Here is a 21,952-nt window from a genome sequence, read left to right as displayed (position 1 = left end):
GAACACCTCGAGGTGCAGGAAGTCTCTGCGCTGAAGCACTTGACATATTGGAGGCGTATGGTGTTAGGTTTTTGCGTTTTGCTTTTACGGTAATCTAAAATGGACTGGTTGCTATGGACATGTAAAAGCCATAGCAACCAGACCTGTCAGGAATGTCAAATGAAAGCGGAGCTTGGCAGGTAGACATCCCCTTTATGGCCACCATATATGATCTATATAGACTGCATGTGTGAATGGGGACAACCCACTTTATGGGTTCTCCACCGTGGGGGACACCCAGGTGACTACAGGCGACTCAGTACTACATCTCCCTTCAATGTTCTCCCCGTGTTTTCACAGGTGTTCCCTTAAAGTGCATCAGTTCTTTCACACAAAACCTATAAAAAAGCGTGGCCTTGCTGCCTCATCCCTGACAACGTGGCATTATTGCTTTTAGTGCACACTCCAGTACAGCAGCTCCCACAATTACAATTACAACTCCTTACAATTCCCACACTGTTTACCTTGTGATTCCACATCACCAGCATTCTACCAGTATAATAGGTCCTGGAAGTCCCTTTTCCTCACTTCCCAGCATGCATTGTGTCTTGGCTGCCCCAAACTGGAAGCGTACATCTCTTTATGCCCATGTGCATTGTGACAGATAAGAGAGCAGGAGCAAAGACTTTCTGTAATCCATCTCCTGTGTCTTTGCCGTCAGTAACGGATTACACTTGGTGATAGGCAGTGGGCAGCAAGCTACGCAGAACAGAGACACTTGGTGATTGGCACTTTGATCTTATGCGGAGAAAGGCAACATATTTGTTAAAGTGAGACACATTTTATATATATATATATATATATATATATATATATATATATATTATATATATATATATTATATAATATATATATTATATAATATATATATTATATAATATATATATTATATAATATATATATATATATATATATATATATATACACACACACACACACACACACACACACACACACACACACACACTCTCTGTGTCCACCCATATCCTGTCCACCGCCATTAACTTGAGAACGGCGGCAGCTATAGGCGTAGAAGTGGTGTCTACGTATAGTAAAGTAGCCACGCGCTATGCAATGAAACCACCTATAGCGCCACCTGGTGGACAACAACGGAGTTAGCATTTTTATCTCGAAAACGGAATGAGATAGAGAAAAAAGTGAATTAAAAAATTGTAGGGCATCGTCAATTCAATACAAATCGACACCTTGCATACAGAAATGCTATGACATGAAACCCATGATGCCCCCTCCCCCAAAAAAAAAACATTGAATGCTGGTCACGCATATGGCGCTCAATTAACTTTGATGCTCAAAGTGGCCACCGTCAGCTGCAATGCACATCTGGACTCTGGACAGCATACTGTATCTTGCTGCACGTTGTGCAATATGGTAGGTGACACGTTTGCACAAGCATCTGTGATACGTCGTCGTAGATCCTGCAATGTTGGTGGAGGGGTCGCATACACCTGCTGTTTGATGTGACCTCACAGAAAGAAGTCCAATTGGGTCAGGTCACGTAAGCATGGAGGCCGATCCACATAGCCACCATAGCCAATGACTTGTAGGAAGGTGTCCATGAGGTATCGCGTCACATCCGCAGCCTTGTGAGTTTTACACGTTCTAATCATAGGATTTCTGTATGCAAGGTGTCGATTCGTATTGAATTGATGATGCCCTACAACTTTGTAAATCCATATCAGAATGGTTACATACCGAGCCTGACAGCTGCAGCTTGTACTGAGCAGTGTGAGATTTCAACACTGAGGAGGAACACTGAGGAGGTGTTGGACGGAAGCTCCTTGGACGGAAGCTTCGTTTTACCTTATAAATCCATGTCAGAATGGCTGTATGAACTTTTTTGAAGTAAGTATACCAGCTTCATTGGATCTAAGAGATCTCTCTAATCATATGTGCAGATCCAGCTAGTGTAAAATACCACAGGGGGGGCTTTCTCGAAGTATAAAATCATAAGCCATATTAAACTAAAAACCTGATATTCCATATTCTTAGTATATTGTATACCCTCCGTCATTGTAAAATGGTCAAAATCGGTCTTCTCTTCTGTGTCCAGCCATTTTTCTATATCTGTGGAAACTCTACCCTAATGGGTAACATTAAACCCCTGACTGTGGACCACCCTTGGGTTTGCAGAGTCCATCACCGGTAGATGATAAATGTTATGGACCTTTTCTTGAAGAACATTCCCTACATTGGGGGCCCTGGCTTTAAATGTCCGGGTAGAACCTAAATTACAATGTCCCCTTTGACCACAGTTGGGTTTGCAGGGTTCTTTACCACCTAGATTAATGTTCTAGACTTTTTTGGTGGCTCCTCGCCCCGATTTTCACACCTCTATGGATCACAGTTGGAGTTCAAGTCTTCATCATAGACTGCAGTGACACTAAAAATCAAGAGCGACTTCCGAAGAACAGGAAAACAGAATCGCGTCATCTCTAAAACTGAAGCTCTAAAGGTGAAGAAATATCCCTGGGTGCGAGCGAGAACCTTACCACAGTAGATGAGCAACACGGCTTTCTTGGAAAATGCACAAAACCTTGGATGTCACAGGAGGCGCCACAGCCCAACCTTCCTGAGTGAGAAGTTTTACAATTTTTTTTATTATTTTTTTTATATAAATATTCTGGTTGGTATTTTTAGCTTTTTTTTTTTTTTTCTTTTTTGTCTTATCAGCGCTCGCACAGACCGTTCCACCTTGCCAGGAACTTCCTGAACTGTCAGCCAGATGTGCTGCAGCTGAGTGTGTCGTGACTGTGCAGAGCTCGCAGAGTCGGAGAGCAGGCAGCAGCGAGCGGGGACGCTGGCACCACTGTCCAGGCATGGAGGTGACCGTCCAGGGCCTCTCAAAAAAGGTGAGTCCCCAACCAGAGAATGTGGGGCAGATCTGTACTGGTCGGGTCATAGTGGGGGGCTGATAGATAGAAGCTGGGGAGAAGATGGATGTATATGTATCCGGACACTGAGGGCACTGTTATCATTGGTGATTGGTAGAATTTGTATTATTGTTTATATGTTAATTAAAAAATTACTGCAGTGCGATCATGTATATGTATAATTTATATGGACCCCATAGTATAAGATTCAACCGGGTTTAACTAAAAAGCAACTTGCAATGTACATTGCAAATCATCTAAGGCCAACCGGCCCAAGCATAGAGATCCAACAAATGAAAGGAGACAGAATAGATTTACTATCTTTCTGTCTATCCATTATCTATTCTATCTATCCCTCTGTCTCTCCCTCTGTCTCTCCCTCTATCTATCCCTCTATCTATCCCTCTATCTATCCCTCTCACAGTCCATCTATCTACCCATCTCTATCTATCCATCCATCTATCTATCTCTCGATCCCTCAGTCTCTCTCTCTCTCTCTCTCTCTATCCCTCTATCTAGCTATCCCTCTCTCTCTATCTATCCCTCTATCTAGCTATCCCTCTCTCTCTAGCTATCTCTCTATCCCTCTATTTATCCCTCTCTCTATCCATCTCTTTAGCTGTCTATTATCTATCCCTCTATCTATCCATCTATCCCTCTATCTATCTATCGATCTATCTATCCCTTATCTATCTCTCTATCTATCTATCTATCTATCCCTCTATCTATCTATCTATCCATCTATCCCTCTATCTATCTATCGATCTATCTATCTATCCCTTATCTATCTATCTATCTATCTATCTATCTATCTATCTATCTATCCTATATATCTATCTATCTATCTATCCCTCTATCTATCTATCCCTCTATCTATCTCTCTATCTATCTCCATATAATCTATGTACTTAATATTAATTTAAACACTATTCATGTAAATTTATCATCTATTGATGTCTATTTAAAAAGAATAAAAGAAAGCAACAATCCTACAAAATGTGGGTCCAATCCTCCAGATCCACTGGTTCCTGCAGCAAAACCAAAGAGATGAGCCGGAGCATAAGAGCACGTTCACACTGTGGCCATTTCACATACAACACACAAAAAAAAGGAAAAAAAAAAACAACTAAAAAAGCAAATTGAAGATATACCCTATAGTAATTAAATAGTATTAGTACATATAAATAACATAGGGTACTTAGATAATGCTATTTTAATCAAAAAAGCATAAAAGCCATCAAATTTCGACAAGGTGCATCCAGTCGGGATGGTCCTAGCTCCCCCTTTCTGAGGTGGGTATTTATCTATATATCTTCCCATGGACAGGTGGCTGAACAGTCGGGAGCCCCTGTCCTGCTCGGCCCATATTCACACTGACGTCGTCTGACACAAAAGAGGTTTGTATTCACTGGGTGCACCTCGTCACGGTTTAATGGCTTTGTGATTAATATAGCTAATAACTAATCACCCTTTGCTATATTCATGTACAATTACTATTTACTGACTACAGGGTATATGCTTATTTTGTTTTTTTTGTAATCTTGCTTTTTAAATGCAGTTCTCTTTCCATAGCCTGACAAAGTTCCCAATGTATACAATATTTCGGCTCAGTTAGTGAGCCTTTCTCAAGTAAAGGTTCACTATCTGAGCCAAAATGTTGTCTACGTTGGGCATGGAAGTTGCCTCTTTTTTTTTTTTTTCTATCCATGGCATGTTCCCCCATCCTGGCATATTTGCCCATCCTGCCATATTTGCCCAACCTGGCATATTCCCCCATCCTGGCATGTTCCCCCATCCTGGCATGTTCCCCCATCCTGGCATGTTCCCCCATCCTGGCATATTTCCTCATCCTGGCATGTTCCCCCATCCTGGCATATTTCCTCATCCTGGCATGTTCCCCCATCCTGGCATATTTCCTCATCCTGGCATGTTCCCCCATCCTGACATATTTCCTCATCCTGGAATATTTCCCCATCCTGGCATGTTCCCCCATCCTGATACAACCGCACACAGTTTAAAAAAAACAAAACACTCCCCCTCCAACACCCGCTCCACCACTGTGCGCCGCTGTGCCGTCAGTTCCCGCACGGCCCACAAGACGTCATTACGCCGGCTCCGATACTGACGCTCCTGATGTCTGCTAGACAACAGGCCTGCGGCCTAGGAGAGGAGTGTCAGAGAGAGGAGAAATGTCTCTTCCGCTCCAACACAACTTTGAATTGGTAGCGCGATCGCACCAGCAGTTCAAAGTGGCTGGATGAGGCGACATCGTGCGTGCCGACAGAGAGGACCCTGCATGCCATAGGTTCACCATCACTGCTATAGGGGATGGTGTATCTTGTGATAACTTATTAGTCATGGCTCACGGTTGTACATGGTCAGTTATTACTATGTACATTATACAGTATATGGTGTGTTTTATTGTCACTAGGAGCAGCAAGTGTTATTCTCCCGCTAAACCAAACTTAAAGGGGTTGTCCCCTACTTTTACATTGATGGCCGATCCTTAGGATAGGTCATCAATGTCTGATCGGCCGGGATCTGACACCCCGCACCCCCACCGATCAGCTGTTCTCGGTACCGGCAGCAGGTGGCTGGAAATGCTCAGTTCCGAAAATTGCTCCACCTGTTGGTGGCAGCCGCGGCCAAGTACTGCACAATCCACCCCCTATTCAGATCAACAGGAGACAGATCTTCAGTACATGGACCGTGGCCACTATCAGAAGACTGGGCATTTCCGGCTGCCACCACCAGCACCGAGAACAGTTGATCGGCGGGGGTATCGGGTGTCAGACCACGGCTGATCAGACATTGATAACCTGTCCTAAGGATAGGCCATCCATGTTAATGTAGTGGACATCCCCTTTAATGAACGCAAAGGGCAGATTTGTGGTAACTGCTGCAAAATGTGACTTTTCGAAACATTATCACCCCTGTCTATGCTGCGCCGAAATCCTCATATCTGCTGCCTATAGAGCCTGATATCGGTCACACAGCTATCTAAAACTCGCCCGATTTCATCCAGAGCACTGCTTTCATTTTAAAGAGTTGTGTAATCTCTTAAAGGGATTGTTGGGGGGGGGGAGTTCCTCATGGGCCTGCAGCCGTAAAAGTAAATACCAAGTGATGACTGTCTATCAACACCCCCCTGGATCCAAAAGAAAATAGCTGATAACTGGAAGCAATAGCCTGTATTCAGCATATATCTTCTCACCGGGCTGAAATGGCTGATAACAGGAAGTAATAGATTGCCTTCAAACACGCTAGAGGGAATATAGTGTGCATTGTCACTGTCCCCTTACATTGCCCTATATTTCGGCTTGTTGTCCCTTCTCTTCCTCTGGACACTTCTGGCTGTCCTCCTGAGCTGCGAGCGGACTTGTCATCCCAGTCGCCGTCTGTGGTTTATTACACGCAGACTTCACGCCATGTGGCGGAGATACAAAGCTCAGCGCCAACTCCACATCCCCCAAAATCCCATTACTTCTTGGTAGGAGCTTTCATCTAACACAAACCAGTGCGAGGCCGACAAGCGAAAATATCCAAATACAGAAAACCGTGCGGAAAGTCCGGGCACACTTTCCAAGAATATCTGCAGCACAAAAGACAGTAGCAGAGGCGGCCATCATCCAGGAAAACACAACGCTGCGTCTATTAAAGGGATCAGCACAATCCCTAAAAGGGTCCTATGATATTAAACCTATAGTAGATTATCCCCCATATGTAATTCTTGCCGTGATAAATTTCCATGCAATAGTAGTTATATTTTTGTACATAGGGAGCAGTATTATAGTAGTTATATTCTTGTACATAGGAGGCAGTATTATAGTAGTTATATTCTTGTACACAGGAGGCAGTATTATAGTAGTTATATTCTTGTGCATAGTGGGCAGTATTATAGTAGTTATATTCTTGTACATAGGGGCAGTATTATAGTAGTTATATTCTTGTACATAGTGGGCAGTATTATAGTAGTTATATTCTTGTACATAGGGGCAGTAGTATAGTAGTTATAGTCTTGTACATAGGAGCAGTAGTTATAGTCTTGTACATAGGGAGCAGTATTATAGTAGTTATAGTCTTGTACACAGGAGGCAGTATTATAGTACATATATTCTTGTACATAGAGGCAGTATTATAGTAGTTATATTCTTGTACATAGGAGCAGTAGTACAGTAGTTATAGTCTTGTACATAGTGGGCAATATTATAGTAATTATATTCCTGTACATAGGAGCAGTATTATAGTAGTTATATTCTTGTACACAGGAGGCAGTATTATAGTAGTTATAGTCTTGTACATAGGAGCAGTATTATAGTAGTTATAATCTTGAACATAGGGGGTAGTATCATAGTACATATATACTTGTACATAAGGGGCAGTATTATAGTAATTATATTCTTGTACATAAGGGGCAGTATTATAGTAATTATATTCTTGTACATAAGGGGCAGTATTATAGTAATTATATTTTTGTAAATAGGAGTAATATTATAGTAGTTATATTCTTGTATATAGGGGGCAGTATTATAGTAGTTATATTCTTGTACATGGGAGCAGTATTATAGTAGTTATATTCTTGTACATAGAAGCTGTATTATCTATATATATAATTGCCTTATTCTGTCTGTCTGTCTGTCTTGCTCCAAAATTGTGTCACATGACAGTGTCACCATAAGTGTCATAAAAGTGACAACTGTCGGATTGGCCGCTGGGCTCGGCCTGGCCCTGCCCCCCGGATGGATTTGCCGCTCTGGGCTCGGCCTGGCTCCGCCCCCCCACGGATTGGCCGCTCGCCTTAGCCTGGCCCCGCCCCCCACATGGATTAGCCGCTCGCCCCGGACCTCCGCACGCATTGCCCGCTCCAGCGTACACCGGCTCCCGGTACACATGTGCAGGGAGCCGGCATACGCTGACGCCTCGCCTGCTCAGCCCCGCTCCATCGTACACCAGCTCCCGGTACACATGTGCAGGGAGCCGGCATACGCTGCGGTCAATAATGAAGTGTAATGCAGCGGTGAAAGAGTTAAAGACACTGCAAGACACTTCATTATAGGCAGCGGGCACCCCCAGAAGAGAGAAGACAGAAGAAAGAAGACCCCGCAGTCATACTCACCAGACGCCGACCGGGAGCAGGTGAGCGCATCAAGGTCCTGCAGCGGCGGAACACACACACGCACACACATCAGATCACACTCACTCACTCTCACACACACATCAGATCGCATCCACACACTCACAACATCCAGTATTATCGCTTACTTCTCAGCGGCGATACTGTGCGTGCAGTGACCTTCCAGGACCTGCCGGAGGATCACATGGCCGGAAGCATGTGGTATCTCCGGATGTTGTGAGTGCGTATGTGCGATATCGTCAGTGTGTGTGTGCGTGTATGCGATCGGGTGTGTGCGTGTGTTCTGATGTGTGAGTGTATGCGATCGGATCTGTGAGTGTCGGCAGAGGAGCACGGCGTGCAGCACAGCTGCTGGGACCGCCCACCGGAGGGCACAGGGAGAAGTGGGGTGTGAGTGTAAGCGATCAGATGTGTGCGTGTATACTGTCTGATGTGTGACTGTGGAGCACGATGGGGAGTGCGCAGCATGGGGGATGGAGCACGATGGGGGATGCGCAGCATGGGGGATGGAGCACGATGGGTGGTGCGCAGCATGGGAGATGGAGCACGATGGGGGGTGCGCAGCATGGGAGATGGAGCACGATGGGGGGTGCGCAGCATGGGAGATGGAGCACGATGGGAGTGCGCAGCATGGGGGATGGAGCACGATGGGGAGTGCGCAGCATGGGGGATGGAGCACGATGGGGAGTGCGCAACATGGGGGATGGAGCACGATGGGGAGTGCGCAGCATGGGGGATGGAGCACGATGGGGAGTGCGCAGCATGGGGGATGGAGCACGATGGGGAGTGCGCAGCATGGGGGATGGAGGCACGATGGGGGATGGAGCACGATGGGGATGCGCAGCATGGGGGATGGAGCACGATGGGGGTGCGCAGCATGGGGGATGGAGCACGATGGGGGGTGTGCAGCATGGGGGATGGAGCACGATGGGGGGTGCGCAGCATGGGGGATGGAGCGCGATGGGGATGCGCAGCATGGGGGGTGCGCAGCATGGGGGATGGAGCACGATGGGGGTGCGCAGCATGGGGGATGGAGCACGATGGGGGGTGCGCAGCATGGGGGATGGAGCACGATGGGGGGTGCGCAGCATGGGGGATGGAGCACGATGGGGGGTGCGCAGCATGGGGGATGGAGCACGATGGGGGTGCACACCTCTCCCCAAAACACACACACAGCGCCACACGCGCACCGCACAACACACCACACCACACACACACACACACACACACACACACACACACACACACACACACACACACACACTGGGAACCACAAAAGAACGCCCTACAAAGACAACGCCGCACACACACAACACCCAACACACAAACACTGCGGCATACACAAATATACGCACATACCGCGCAACATACACACTGCACAAAACATACCTCCCCCAAAACACACAGACGCACTCCACACCCACACAAACCGCACAACACACACAGCACCACACACACAGAACGCTGTAGACACACAGCGCTCCACAAACAACGCAACACACAAACAACACCGCTCTCACACACACCCCACACCCAGACAACACCCAGAACATTTACAGCGCCCTACACAAACACTGGCAACTACACACAACAACATCGATATATATAACAAAAAACATACATTAACTACACAATAAATTCTAGAATACCCGATGCGTTAGAATCGGGCCACCTTCTAGTAGTAGTTATATTCTTGTTGATAGGGGCAGTATTATAGTATTTATATACTTGTACATTGAGGGCACTATTATAGTAGTTTTGTACATAGAGGGCAGTATTATAGTTGTTATATTCTTGTACATAGGGGCAGTATTATAGTAGTTGCATTTCCCCTATATAACTTGAGGCTCAGGTATAAGCAGCGATTCTTAAACAACAACTTAATTGTGGTTTTAAAGTAGGAGTTTCTGAAAGTAAATAAAAGTAGCATGAGATGTAGAAGGAGGAAATGTCTGTATATACCATAGAGTGTAGGGTACACCACATACTGGTATAGATACACGAAAACCTGTAACACACCACTCCAGCTGGGTTTTCTTCTACTGCACCATTGGAGTGATGCTTTAAATCTAAGTCTCCTGCCCGGTTTTCTATTCGCTTTCCAGGTGCTTCACCTTCTATCACCGCTGCTCTAGTTGGTCTCCTGTGATTTGTGACCTGCTAGCAGCTTCACTCTTTCGTGGAGTGCGCCTGACGTCACAACTCAATACAAGTCTATGAGAGCCTCGTTTTGGCTCTTGCATTGAGCACTTTCGACGTAAGACAGTCAGAAGTTACAATCACAAGATTGTGCCGCGGGACCTGAGCAGCATCTATAAAATGTGAAGTTGCCGGAAGGTGAGTAAATGACAAGGGGCAAGGGACGTAACACCCCTCATTCTCATGTGCCAGCAGCCGGCGCTGCTCGGATCCGGGCCTTCAGGGGTGATGGCTCGAGGGTCTTCGGACCCGGGGTTTCGTGGACACGCCGAATAAAATGGGGGACGTAGATGTACAGGCTAGGCCGTAATAGGTTTGTGACACCACCCACGGTGTGTGGAGAGGTGGGACACCATCGCTGCTGTTGTGGGGCACCCGGGGGAGATGTTGTGCAGCAAGTTGTTAACCCCTCCGTGGGCAGGGATGGTGGCCCCGGGACCCGGTGGCTCTGGTGCAGGGGAGATGATGACCACAGGTGGTCCTGGCGTACTCACTGTTAGTATAAACCTGAGTCTCTGGTAAACCAAGGTGATGGTGGCCGGTACCGCGGCCGGTTGCGTTCTGGTCCCCCACCCGGCTGGTGGTCTCTATCCTTTTCCTGCACTGTTTTAAGTAGAAATGACTTCCCAGTTTGAAACGTAGGAGTCCACTCCCGGCTGGACGTGGCCTAAGGAGCCGTGCCCGCAGACGCTGGCTCCGTGACCTCTTATCCCTAATCGGTGGGCTGTTGTCTTCTATGAGGGACTTTGGGTGGGACAGGACCTCTAGTCCTGGCCTCAATCGGTTAATTAACCAGTTCCGCTTGTTTCTGGTTACTGTCTTCAGGGTGTGAGTACCTCCCTTTGTGCTACGGTTTCCGGGTCGGTTCCCCGTGTCGGTACCAGCGGGCTACAACCCTGTCCCGGTCCACCTCGGTTCCACCGAGCCGTCTTCCCGTCTCCTGCTGATGCAGACCACCATCTGCCTCCTAGCCAGTGGCACAAGGGCTCCTACTCTGGCACTGTTCAACTTGGACTTCACTGCTGGAGCTACCCCTAGCTCCAGCCCACACTCCTCTCCAAACTGAACTCCAAACTTAGACTACTTGTTTTCCTGCCCGGGGCTGTCTAGACCCCTGGGTGGGCATGTCCCAACCGCCTGGTCACGCCCACTGGTGTGTCTATCTTTCCCTAAGGGGGGGTAACTAGGGTTTACTGGTTGGCTGTGTGTTTCCTAATGAGGGAAGGTGTTGTGCAGGGGCCTAACTGTGACTACCTGGTTTTGCCAGGGCGTCACACTCCCCTCCCCTCCCCGTTACCCTGCTGTAATGGTGGTTTAACTGAAGAGATAAGCTTTACTAAAAGGCCCCATCACACACAATGAGATCGCTAACGAGATTGTTGCTGAGTCACAGTTTCTGTGACGCAGTAACGATCTCGCCAGCAATCTCGTTATGTGTGACACCTACCAGCAATCAGGCCCCTGCTGTGACATCGCTAGTCGTTGCGGAAGGGTCCATACCATTTTCTTCAAAGGCGATGTCCTGCTGGGCAGGACGCATGGCTGTGTTTGACGCCTAGCAACGACCTCCTAATGACCTTGAGATTGAGGCCGAGATAGTTATACAGGTCGCTCATCGTTACAGCGTCGTTGGTAAGATCTGACTGTGTGACAACTCACCAGCGACTTAAGGCTCTGTGCGCACTAGAAATGAGAAGTTTCTCAAGAAAATTTCTTGAGAAACTTCTGGGAGTGAAAGATTTCCGGACCTCCGGAAAAAATCCGCACCAAATCCGCATGCGGATTTGCCGCGGAATAGCCGCGGAATTGCCGCGATTTTCCCGCGGGTGGTTCCCTGCGGATTTTTGCAGGCTGTACTGCCGAAATCCGCAGGGTACCTGCGGAAATAATGGACATGTTCATTTTCTCAAGAAAGTTTCTCGAGAAATTCTTCTCAAGGAAATTTCTTGAGAAAAATCCGCACAGTGCGCACAGCTATTTTTTTTTACCATAGGATTTGCTGGGAAATGTCTGCACAAAGATTGCAGACATTTCTCAAGAAATTTCCGCGGCAAATCCGCGGGTAAATCCGCGGGTAAAACGCACTAGTGCGCACGTAGCCTTAGGCCCCTTTACACACTGAGACTTTCAGCGATCCCACCAGCGATTCCAACCTGGCCGGGATCGCTACAAAGTCTCTGGTGAGCTGTCAAACAGGCAAGCCTGGCCAACGACGCAACAGCGATCTGGACCTGCAGAACGACCTAGCTAGTCAAACACTGGAAACGAGTGATGTGTCACAATATCTGTCAATCACTATTCTCTGTCAGTCGGTCTCTCCCTCTCTGTCTCTGTTCTCTCTCTGTCGGTCCGTCACTATCGCTGGCCCTCTCTCACAGTCTGTCGGTCATTTTCCCCTCCTCTCTCATACTCACCGATCCCCGATCCGGCGCTGCACAGCATTCACACTGCTGCGGCGGCTTTTACTATTTTGAAAAAGCCGGCCGCTCATTAAACAATTTCGTATTCCCTACTTTCCCCGCCCACAGACGCCTATGATTGGTTGCAGTGAGACACGCCCCCATGCTGAGTGACAGGTGTCTCACTGCACCCAATCACAGCAGCCGGTGGGCGGGTCTATACTGTGCAGTGAAATAAATAATTAAATAATTAAAAAACCGGCGTGCGGTCCCCCCCAATTTTAATACCAGCCAGATAAAGCCATACGGCTGAAGGCTGGTAACCTCAGTGACAGCTCAGCTGATCGCGCTACTCACCTCAGTTGCTGCGTGGAACTGACCGGAGCGGCGGTGAGTAGCGCGATCAGCTGAGCTGTCACTGAGGTTACCCGCGGCCACCGCTGCATCCACCGCTGGATCCAGTGACAGCGGGTAACCTCAGTGACAGCTCAGCTGATCGCGCTATTGTTTTCATTAGCTGCGTGGAGGTGACAGGAGCGGCTGTGTATTCTCCTGCTCCTGTCACCTGCATGCAGCACAGCTGGAAGCGACGCTGGAGGTCCGTGGATTAAGCCGGACATGGAGGGCTTTTTGGGGCTTATTAAATTGGTGATGAGGGAATGTGTTTGTGTTTTTTATTTCTAATAAAGGATTTTTTCGGGTGTGTGTGTTTATTTACTGTAACTTACAGATTAATCATGGAGGTTATCTCGTGGAGACGCCTGACATGATTAATCTAGGACTTATTGGCAGCTATGGGCTGCCAATAACTCCTTATTACCCCGATTTGCCAACGCACCAGGGCAAATCGGGAAGAGCCGGGTACAGTCCCAGAACTGTCGCATATAATGTATGCGGCAATTCTGGGCGGCTGTTGACTGATATTGTTAGGCTGGGGGGCTCCCCATAACGTGGAGCTCCCCATCCTGAGAATACCAGCCTTCAGCCGTATGGCTTTATCTGGCTGGTATTAAAATTGGGGGGGACCGTACGCCGGTTTTTTTTAATTATTTAATTATTTATTTCACTGCACAGTATAGACCCGCCCACCGGCTGCTGTGATTGGGTGCAGTGAGACACCTGTCACTCAGCGTGGCGGCGTGTCTCACTGCAACCAATCATAGGCGCCTGTGGGCGGGGAAAGTAGGGAATACGAAATTGTTTAATGAGCGGCCGGCTTTTTCAAAAGAGGAAAAGCCGCCGCAGCAGTGTGAATTCCGTGCAGCACCGCGCCGGGGATCGGTGAGTATGAGAGAGGGGGGGGGAACTGACCGACAGACTGTGAGAGAGGGACAGAGATAGTGACGGACCGACAGAGAGAGAATAGAGACCGAGAGGGAGAGACCGACTGACAGAGAATAGTGATTGACAGATATTGTGACACATCACTCGTTTCCAGTGTTTTAAGTCCCCTTTACACACTGAGACTTTGCTGCACAGCGGGAAACAAAGGACCAAAGAATGGTCCTGAACGATTTGTAGAGATCAGCAACTTCACAGCAGGGGCCAGGTCGCTGATGTGTTTCACACACTGCATTGTCGCTGGGGAGGTCGCTATTACGTCACAAAACCGGTGACGTTACAGCGATGTCGTTTGAGATGTTGCAGTGTGTAAACCCACCTTTACCAGCGATCCTTATCAGGTCACATCGTTGTCAGGATGGCTGGTAAGTCGCTGTGTGTGACTGGGCCTTAAGAGGTAGAATCAAATTACAATATTACAGTGGATGCAGTATTGATTGTGTACTCTGAGCAAAGCTCTGTGCTCTGTGTCACCCCCTGCTGGGATTGGCACTTTGAATGAGTTCCCAAGAAGAATGGGGCTGTAGAGGACTACTGAGCATATGTTTGTGTAGTAAGGTTGTCTGTGATGGTTTACACTATTCAGTTCTGAGATTTACGGTAAGTAGAATACCTCTGGCTTCAATAACTACTACAGGCTTCAATCTACCAAGGAAAACATGGGTTCTTCTAAATCGGATCAGAACAAACTCTGGAGTCTGTGCAGATCTTATGTTAAGTGGGGAAAATTTGACTCTCCTGCCTGTGACTGTAGAGCAGATCATCAACCTATCCAGCACATTGTTGGGGAGTGCCCCCTGGGATCCTACCATGGTGACAAGAAGGATTTCTATATTGTAAATGATAATGCTATTGCATACATAGAAAATCTTGATACAGTATTCGACTTTGATTTTTATCCTTTTGATATTTTTCAATCACTGTCCATTGCCTGGTGTTTATTTTTATTTGATGGTAAGGTACCGTATTTTTCGAACTATAAGACGCACTTTTTTCCCCCCAAATGTTGGGGGAAAGTTGGGGGTGCATCTTATGGTCTGACTGTGGCTGCGGGGAATGTGGGTGCTGCGGTGGAGCGGGTCATCGGGGGCACGAGCAGGCTGTAGCAGCCTGCCGTGACCACGTGGGCCCGCTCATTTAATATGCACGCCCATCCTCCCGCCCATCTCTCAGCGGTGAAGTCGGCACTGACAGGTGGGCGGGAGGATGGAGGATGGGCAGGAATAAACAGCCGGTCCGCATGATAACCCCTGGCAACTGCAGCCTGGAGTGATCATGTGCGGCTGTATTCACTGCCCCCCGCACATCATCATCAGTGCGGGGGGCAGTGAATCAGTACAGATTACTCACCGTTCCCCTACAGCATCGCTCCTCTTCCCGTCTGTCCGGTCAGCTGACTTGCGTGACTAGCGGCGCACACAGCGATGACGTCATCGCTGTGCGCACGTGTCCACACGCAGCCGCCTGCACAGACCACCGGAGGACATCTTGATGCTGCAGGGGGGCGGCTGCATTCAGCGTCGCTGCCGCTGACATAGACGGTAAGAGGAGCGGTGCTGCAGGGAGTGAGGTGAGGGGAGTATGAACGTTTATTTTTTTTATGTGCCACAGGATGCGGCCATACACCAGGATGAGCGCATATAGCAGGATAGGGGTTTATTATGAGCAGCATGGGGAGTATATGAGCAGGATGAGGGTATATAGCAGGCTGGGGAGTATATGAGCAGGCTGGGGAGTATATGAGCAGGCTGGGGAGTATATGAGCAGGATAGGGGTATATTACGAGCAGCATGGGGAATATATGAGGAGGATGAGGGTATATAGCAGGCTGGGGAGTATATGAGCAGGATGGGGAGTATATGAGCAGGATAGGGGTATATTACGAGCAGCATGGGGAATATATGAGGAGGATGAGGGTATATAGCAGGCTGGGGAGTATATGAGCAGGATGGGGAGTATATGAGCAGGCTGGGGAGTATAAGAGCAGGATGGGGAGTATAAGAGCAGGCTGGGGAGTATATGAGCAGGACATTACCCCATAACAGTGTCAGCAGCAGATCCTCGCCCCATAAGTGTGTCATGACCACATTTTCTGCTTAAAATTTTATTTTCCTATTTTCCTCCTCTAAAACCAGGGTGCGTCTTATAGTCCAAAAAATACGGTATACGTTCATACGATTAAATAAAAATTCAATAACTACTATAATCCTGCCTCATAAGTACAAGCATTTCACTACGATAGTACTGTGTACAAGAATATAACTATTATAATACTGCCACTATGTACAAGAATATATGTACTATAATACTGCCCCTTATGTACAAGAATATAACTATTTTATAATACTGCCTCCTACGTACAAAGTATGTAACTACTATGTTACTGCCCCTATGTGCAAGAATATAATTACTATAATACTAATATTGCCCACTATGTACAAGAATATAACTACTACAATAGTGCCCCATAGGTACAAGAATATAACTACTATAATACTGCCCAAATATACAAGAATATAAGTACTATAATACTGCCCCTATATACAAGAATATAACTACTATAATACTGCCCCTATATACAAAAATATAACTACTATAATACTGCCATATATATAAGAATATAAGTACTATAATACTGCCCCTATATACAAGAATATAACTACTATAATACTGCCCCTATATACAAGAATATAACTACTATAATACTACCCCCTATATACAAGACTATAACTACTATAATACTGCTCCCTATGTACAAGGATATAACTACTATAATACTGCTCCCTATGTACAAGGATATAACTACTATAATACTGCCCCTTATGTACAAGAATATAACTACTATAAGGCTATGTGCGCACGTTGCGTACTAGTCCTGCAGAAATTTCTGCAGCGATCTGAAGAGCACACGTGCGCTTCAAATCGCTGCAGAAAATGTCCGTAGAGAAAAAAAAAAAAGCCGATTCCATGCGCTCTGCCTGCAGCTCCTGCCATAGACAGAGCAGGGCTGCAGGCAAAGCGCACGGAAGAAGTGACATGTCACTTCTTAGAACGCGCACTTCGGGCAGCAGCCGAAGCGCTGCGCTCTAATACGCCACGTGCGCACGGCTCCTGCATAATCTCCATAGATTATGCAGGGGACGCAGGACGCATGCAGTTACGCTCCGCTACAAAGCGCAGCGTAACTGCATGTAATTACGCTACGTGCGCACATAGCTTAATACTGCTCCCTATGTACAAGGATATAACATGTGAGAATCTGATCACAGGTGCAGAGGAAGACAGATTAATTTCTCCATCTTCTCCATCGCCTGTCTCTGCGTATAGCACTCAAATTACTTAAGTTCAATCCGGTCTTTCACCTGCACCATAGACTTGTATGGGTGCTTGTGATCCTATATACGCTGCCAAACGCAGCAAGCAGAGATTTTTTTGCTCATGCCGAAACAGTATGAGAAAAAAATTGCAGATCTGCTCTGCATCATTGACTAACACTGGTGAGAGAGTACAGTGTGAGTACAGTGTGAGAGAGAGTACAGTGTGAGAGTACAGTGTGAGAGAGAGTACAGTGTGAGAGTACAGTGTGAGAGAGAGTACAGTGTGAGAGAGAGTACAGTGAGAGAGAGAGTACAGTGTGAGAGAGAGTACAGTGAGAGAGAGTACAGTGTGAGAGAGAGTACAGTGTGAGAGTACAGTGTGAGATTTTCTCGCATTGCGCCCCTCCGTATTATACACCAGTGTGAGCGAGGCTTTAACACTAGAACTACTGGACTCGTGACACCTATATAGAAATACATAGTGAAAAGTAGTCAAAATGACTACCTCAGTAGTTCTAGTGTTAAACTGTAGGTGGTGCTCTCTAAACAGTACTGTAGCAGATGACTGGCCACAGTCCTAGTCATCCGATTCCTGGAAAGGCTGGTGCTCTCGTAGACTGGGCGAGGGAGAGGACTGATGGGGAGCAGGTTTCATCTCACCATAACTTTTAGCTACTCACAATGTGGATCATTAATGCTGCCTGTGCATTCCTATAAGTTAGGGCCATCTTGGTAGTCCAACCTGACGGCTTATTTGCTATCCCAGTGTATTTTGAGTTAGGTCTTCAAATTGGATATGGAATCCTAGATCCTGACCTAGTGCTGCTCCACAACTCACAATGTATCGGTATATGTAGGCGCTATCAGGCTCATGTCTGGCTGTGGGTGGGTCTGGTTTTGCAGCTTGGATTCTTGAAGCGAATGAAGCTGACCTGCAATACCATGCACAACTTGCAGACAGATGTGGCGCTTTTAATTGATGAACTGTATGGCAGAATGAGGCTCACAGAACTAGGGCTCAGATCATAGAGAATTTATTAAAGGGAGGAGTCCTAGAAAAAGTCCCTTTATGACCAGTTCTGGTTCTCAGCTTCATAGTGAATGAGTATAATGGGAATCTCCATTTATCAGAGGTTCTAAGGAACAAATTTTTCAGCTTTCTTATGAAGGAGGAAACCCCCTAGTGGCATCACTAAGATAAGCCCCTTTCCATTAGGGTATCTCCATGATGACACACTGTAGTTTGGCCGCCATGTCACCAAGTATCGATTGCTTTGTTTGCTTCCTACACGTTTCATTCCTGTACTTCCACAGCCGAGCACTGACGTAAAGATTCAGCCAACATCCGGCAATTATTGCAATTTTCTACTCAATTCTGGTAAAAAAAAAAAAAATGATTCCTGCAATATGCTTGTTCTTTAGGGGTCAGAATCGGCCATTTTTAGTAACGTGGACAAAACCACTATTGTGGCACCCTGGAAAGGAGATATAGATCCAGCAATTACATGTTTTGTATGTTCGGTCGAACTGAAAAAGAAGCTTTCATTTCAGTAATATGTGGCATAGAGGTTAGGACCAGACAAAATCAGCTAAACTGCTTCCTGCAGTGCCACCAGGAGTCTGAGGGGGGCGCTGCAGAGCTAACCAATTCACCTATCAGAGGGGCTTATGTGAAACGTTTTTTATTTTTTCCTTGAATGGACAAGTCTGTAGGCAAGGCCGAGCTTGTGCATGTATTTTCAATGGGGAGAGAGGAGTAAGCCACATCTAGCGGCGGCTCATCTTTCCACAGACGAAACTGATCAGACATGTTTAAATCCAACAACGCAAGCCTTCTTTACCCCTATATATCTGAGATGATCGGCCAGTCCTGTCAGCTTTAGTCAGATGTTTACCCAGACCCACTTGCCACCAAGCAGAATAAACTGGGCATCAACAAAAGGCAGGGTGGTGGTCAGGGGTCAGGGCCTCCAATGAGCGGACGTGTGCTGAGGTGGCTACATTGGTGCAGGAGGTGTTAGACTGTGACCCCGAGGTGATAGGTGCTCTGTCCACACCCTCCTTATGGTGGTCACTTCACACCCAGAGTTGACTCAGGCCCTCACAGGTGTGTACAGGTCCTCGGCTGTGATGTGCAGCTCTGATTAGGAGCAGTGAAGGGTTCGTGGTCCCCGGCCTCGCTTATATCAGTCTGTGGTTGAGCAATTCAGAAAATCCCATGATGCGAGACGCTGCGTGGTGCGGAGAGGAGCATTGGGGGGAAACTGAGTTTTAGAAGTTGACAGATTTATGCAAAATATACACAACCATAGGGTGATGATCCAGCTGCTCTGGTGACAAGTTATTAAGGGCTCTTCATTATGGGATAGGTTGATATGACGAGTGGTTTAGCGTTTTTTGTTTTTTTTTCCTCTAAGGGAACATTTTGATTTCAATGGACGACAACTGTCCTCCAGAGCTGTGGCTCATCTGAACAGGTCTGGTCATAAAGTTGGGGAGGTCCTACTGGTGGTCCCTTACTATAATCCACCCCTTTAATTTTAATGTATGCTAGCAGTTCTCCAGACTACAGAGCAGCTATGCATTGAAGACCCCATATGGCATATAACTCCTCATTGTTCTTGACCTTCAAATTCTTTTGACCATTAAAGGGGTCGTCCGGTATCAGAACTCCCATAGACTGCTGTGTTCTTGAGGTTGTCAGATGAACGTGCAGTTATCGTGGCAACCATAGAAGGGAAGATATCGCCAATGGACATCACAACCCAGATGGTTTCAAACCCTGGACTGATGGGGTCCTTCAGCTCTCAATGAAGACCCTGCCCGTCCCTCTTGATCACTATCCCATTGACGTATGCTACATGAAAGCTGAGGCTTCCTATGATAAGCCAATTCTGTACAGGGCTGAGGAGGGGTCGGACATGCACCCTGCCTGCTCCTCTGGAGGCCTGATCTATTTACTTTGTGATTCTTCCCTCCCCATACCAGGCATTCTTGTATCCTCCAGCAGAAGCATTGGCGTGCCTCCTTATCTCCAGCAGCCCAATCATACATTACATGAAAGCTCCTGCTCAGAGGCAGCAATCTTCACAGATAAGGTGGCTGGAGTCAGCCTGCTGGAATGAAATGCGTGGGGCGCAGCCAAATCAATCTGATACATAGTTATGTGACAGCCGCCCGCAATCCATCAAGTTATGCTGGTGGAGGAAGAATGGCCATCCAGACCACATGTACAGGGATATTAGGGGAGGGTTTATTAATTCATACACATAGGATACCTGGCTGGCTGAGATACACCAATCCATGACTATATCACACAGGATTAGATTAGACTGATTCCTGATTTAGCCACACCAATCTTTGATGTCATCACATATGCATAGATTAGATACACTGGCACATGGCAGTATCACATATGCGTGGATTAGATAAACTGGCACATGGCAGTATCATATTTATGGATTAGATACACTGGCATATGGCAGTATCACATATGCATAGATTAGATACAATGGAACATGATAGTAACACCTGATTAGTTAGACTGGCTTGGCAGATATTATGCATGATAGGCTTAGATGCAGCTTCCCTCCAGACTATATCAGACATAAGATTAGATACACTGGACCATGACCATATCACACATGATAGATTAGTTAGATGCTGTCACGGCCGGGCGGTCGGGCCGACCCAGGAGGTGGATCCACTGGACCGAACTCTTAAGATGGTGGTAGGGAGTCCGGCAGCTGAAGCACTGATGGGCAGCAGAACAGTCCGTGCAAGTGAAGGCAGCGGAGGAGTCCCTGGGACCACGGTGTCACAGATGGTAGTCCTGGTGACGTAGCTCAGGTTCGGAAGCCGAGATGATATCAGGCGGGGTCCGGAACCTCAGGAGCGAGATGACGGGTCACCGCAGGGATCCGAGATGGTACGGACTGTCAGATGGCAGACGGACAGTGTGCGGGGTTCAGGATACGGCAGACGGGATGGCGAGGCAGGTACGGCTCTACAAAGAGAGATAGGTGAGTACAGGCACATAAACACCAGGAGACCTGACTCCTAGCTCAGGGAACACGAAGATCAGGCCCCGCCCCCTTGGACACTAACCCCCTTTATACCCAGTACCTGTTCAACCTCATTTCCTGTTAATGGACGCTGGCCCTTTAAGAAAGGGTCAGTGACCGCGCGCGCGCCCTAACGCGCATGCGCGCCGCCCGGGTGCCAGAAGCCAGGGAAGGAGGCTGAGGGGAGGACGCAGGGGAGCCGGCCAGGTCCTGGGAAGCCGTCGGGCGCCGGGATCGGGGACCAGGGGGCCTGGGACGGACGGAATCCGGGGGCTGAGGAGCGGGCAGCGTGGCAGGTGAGCCGGGGAGCGGGGGTGAGGACCCGGGGAGCGTGACAGTACCCCCCCCCCACGCCCCCCACCCCGCAACCGGGACATGAAGGCACGGATAAGAGGAGTGCCCACGTTCTCCCTGGGCTCCCAAGACCTATCCTCAGGACCATACCCCTCCCAGTCCACCAGGAAGAACTGCCGACCTCGTACGGTCTTCATGGCCACGATATCCCTTACCGCATAGATGTCGTCATCGGCAATAGGTGGAGGGGCCGGACTGGCAGCATTGGAGAAGG

The 21,952-nt window shown here is 47.6% G+C and overlaps 1 protein-coding gene across 1 annotated transcript in view; it reads left to right on the top strand.

Annotated features, from left to right (window-relative positions):
- The first annotated feature begins 2,823 nt into the window (after nucleotides 1-2,823).
- Nucleotides 2,824-21,952, top strand: part of CASS4 (Cas scaffold protein family member 4) — a 139,260-nt gene continuing 120,131 nt past the window's right edge. Inside the window, exon 1 of the mRNA XM_075347834.1 lies at nucleotides 2,824-2,909. Coding sequence (XP_075203949.1) covers nucleotides 2,877-2,909 — 33 coding nt within the window. The 5' untranslated portion in view covers nucleotides 2,824-2,876. The remainder of the gene's footprint in view (nucleotides 2,910-21,952) is intronic.

The sequence above is a fragment of the Anomaloglossus baeobatrachus genome, chromosome 5 (genome assembly GCF_048569485.1).
Source record: "Anomaloglossus baeobatrachus isolate aAnoBae1 chromosome 5, aAnoBae1.hap1, whole genome shotgun sequence".
Lineage (NCBI taxonomy): Eukaryota > Metazoa > Chordata > Amphibia > Anura > Aromobatidae > Anomaloglossus > Anomaloglossus baeobatrachus.
Note: the sequence above shows the minus strand (reverse complement) of the source record. Positions and strands in the feature narration are given on the sequence as shown.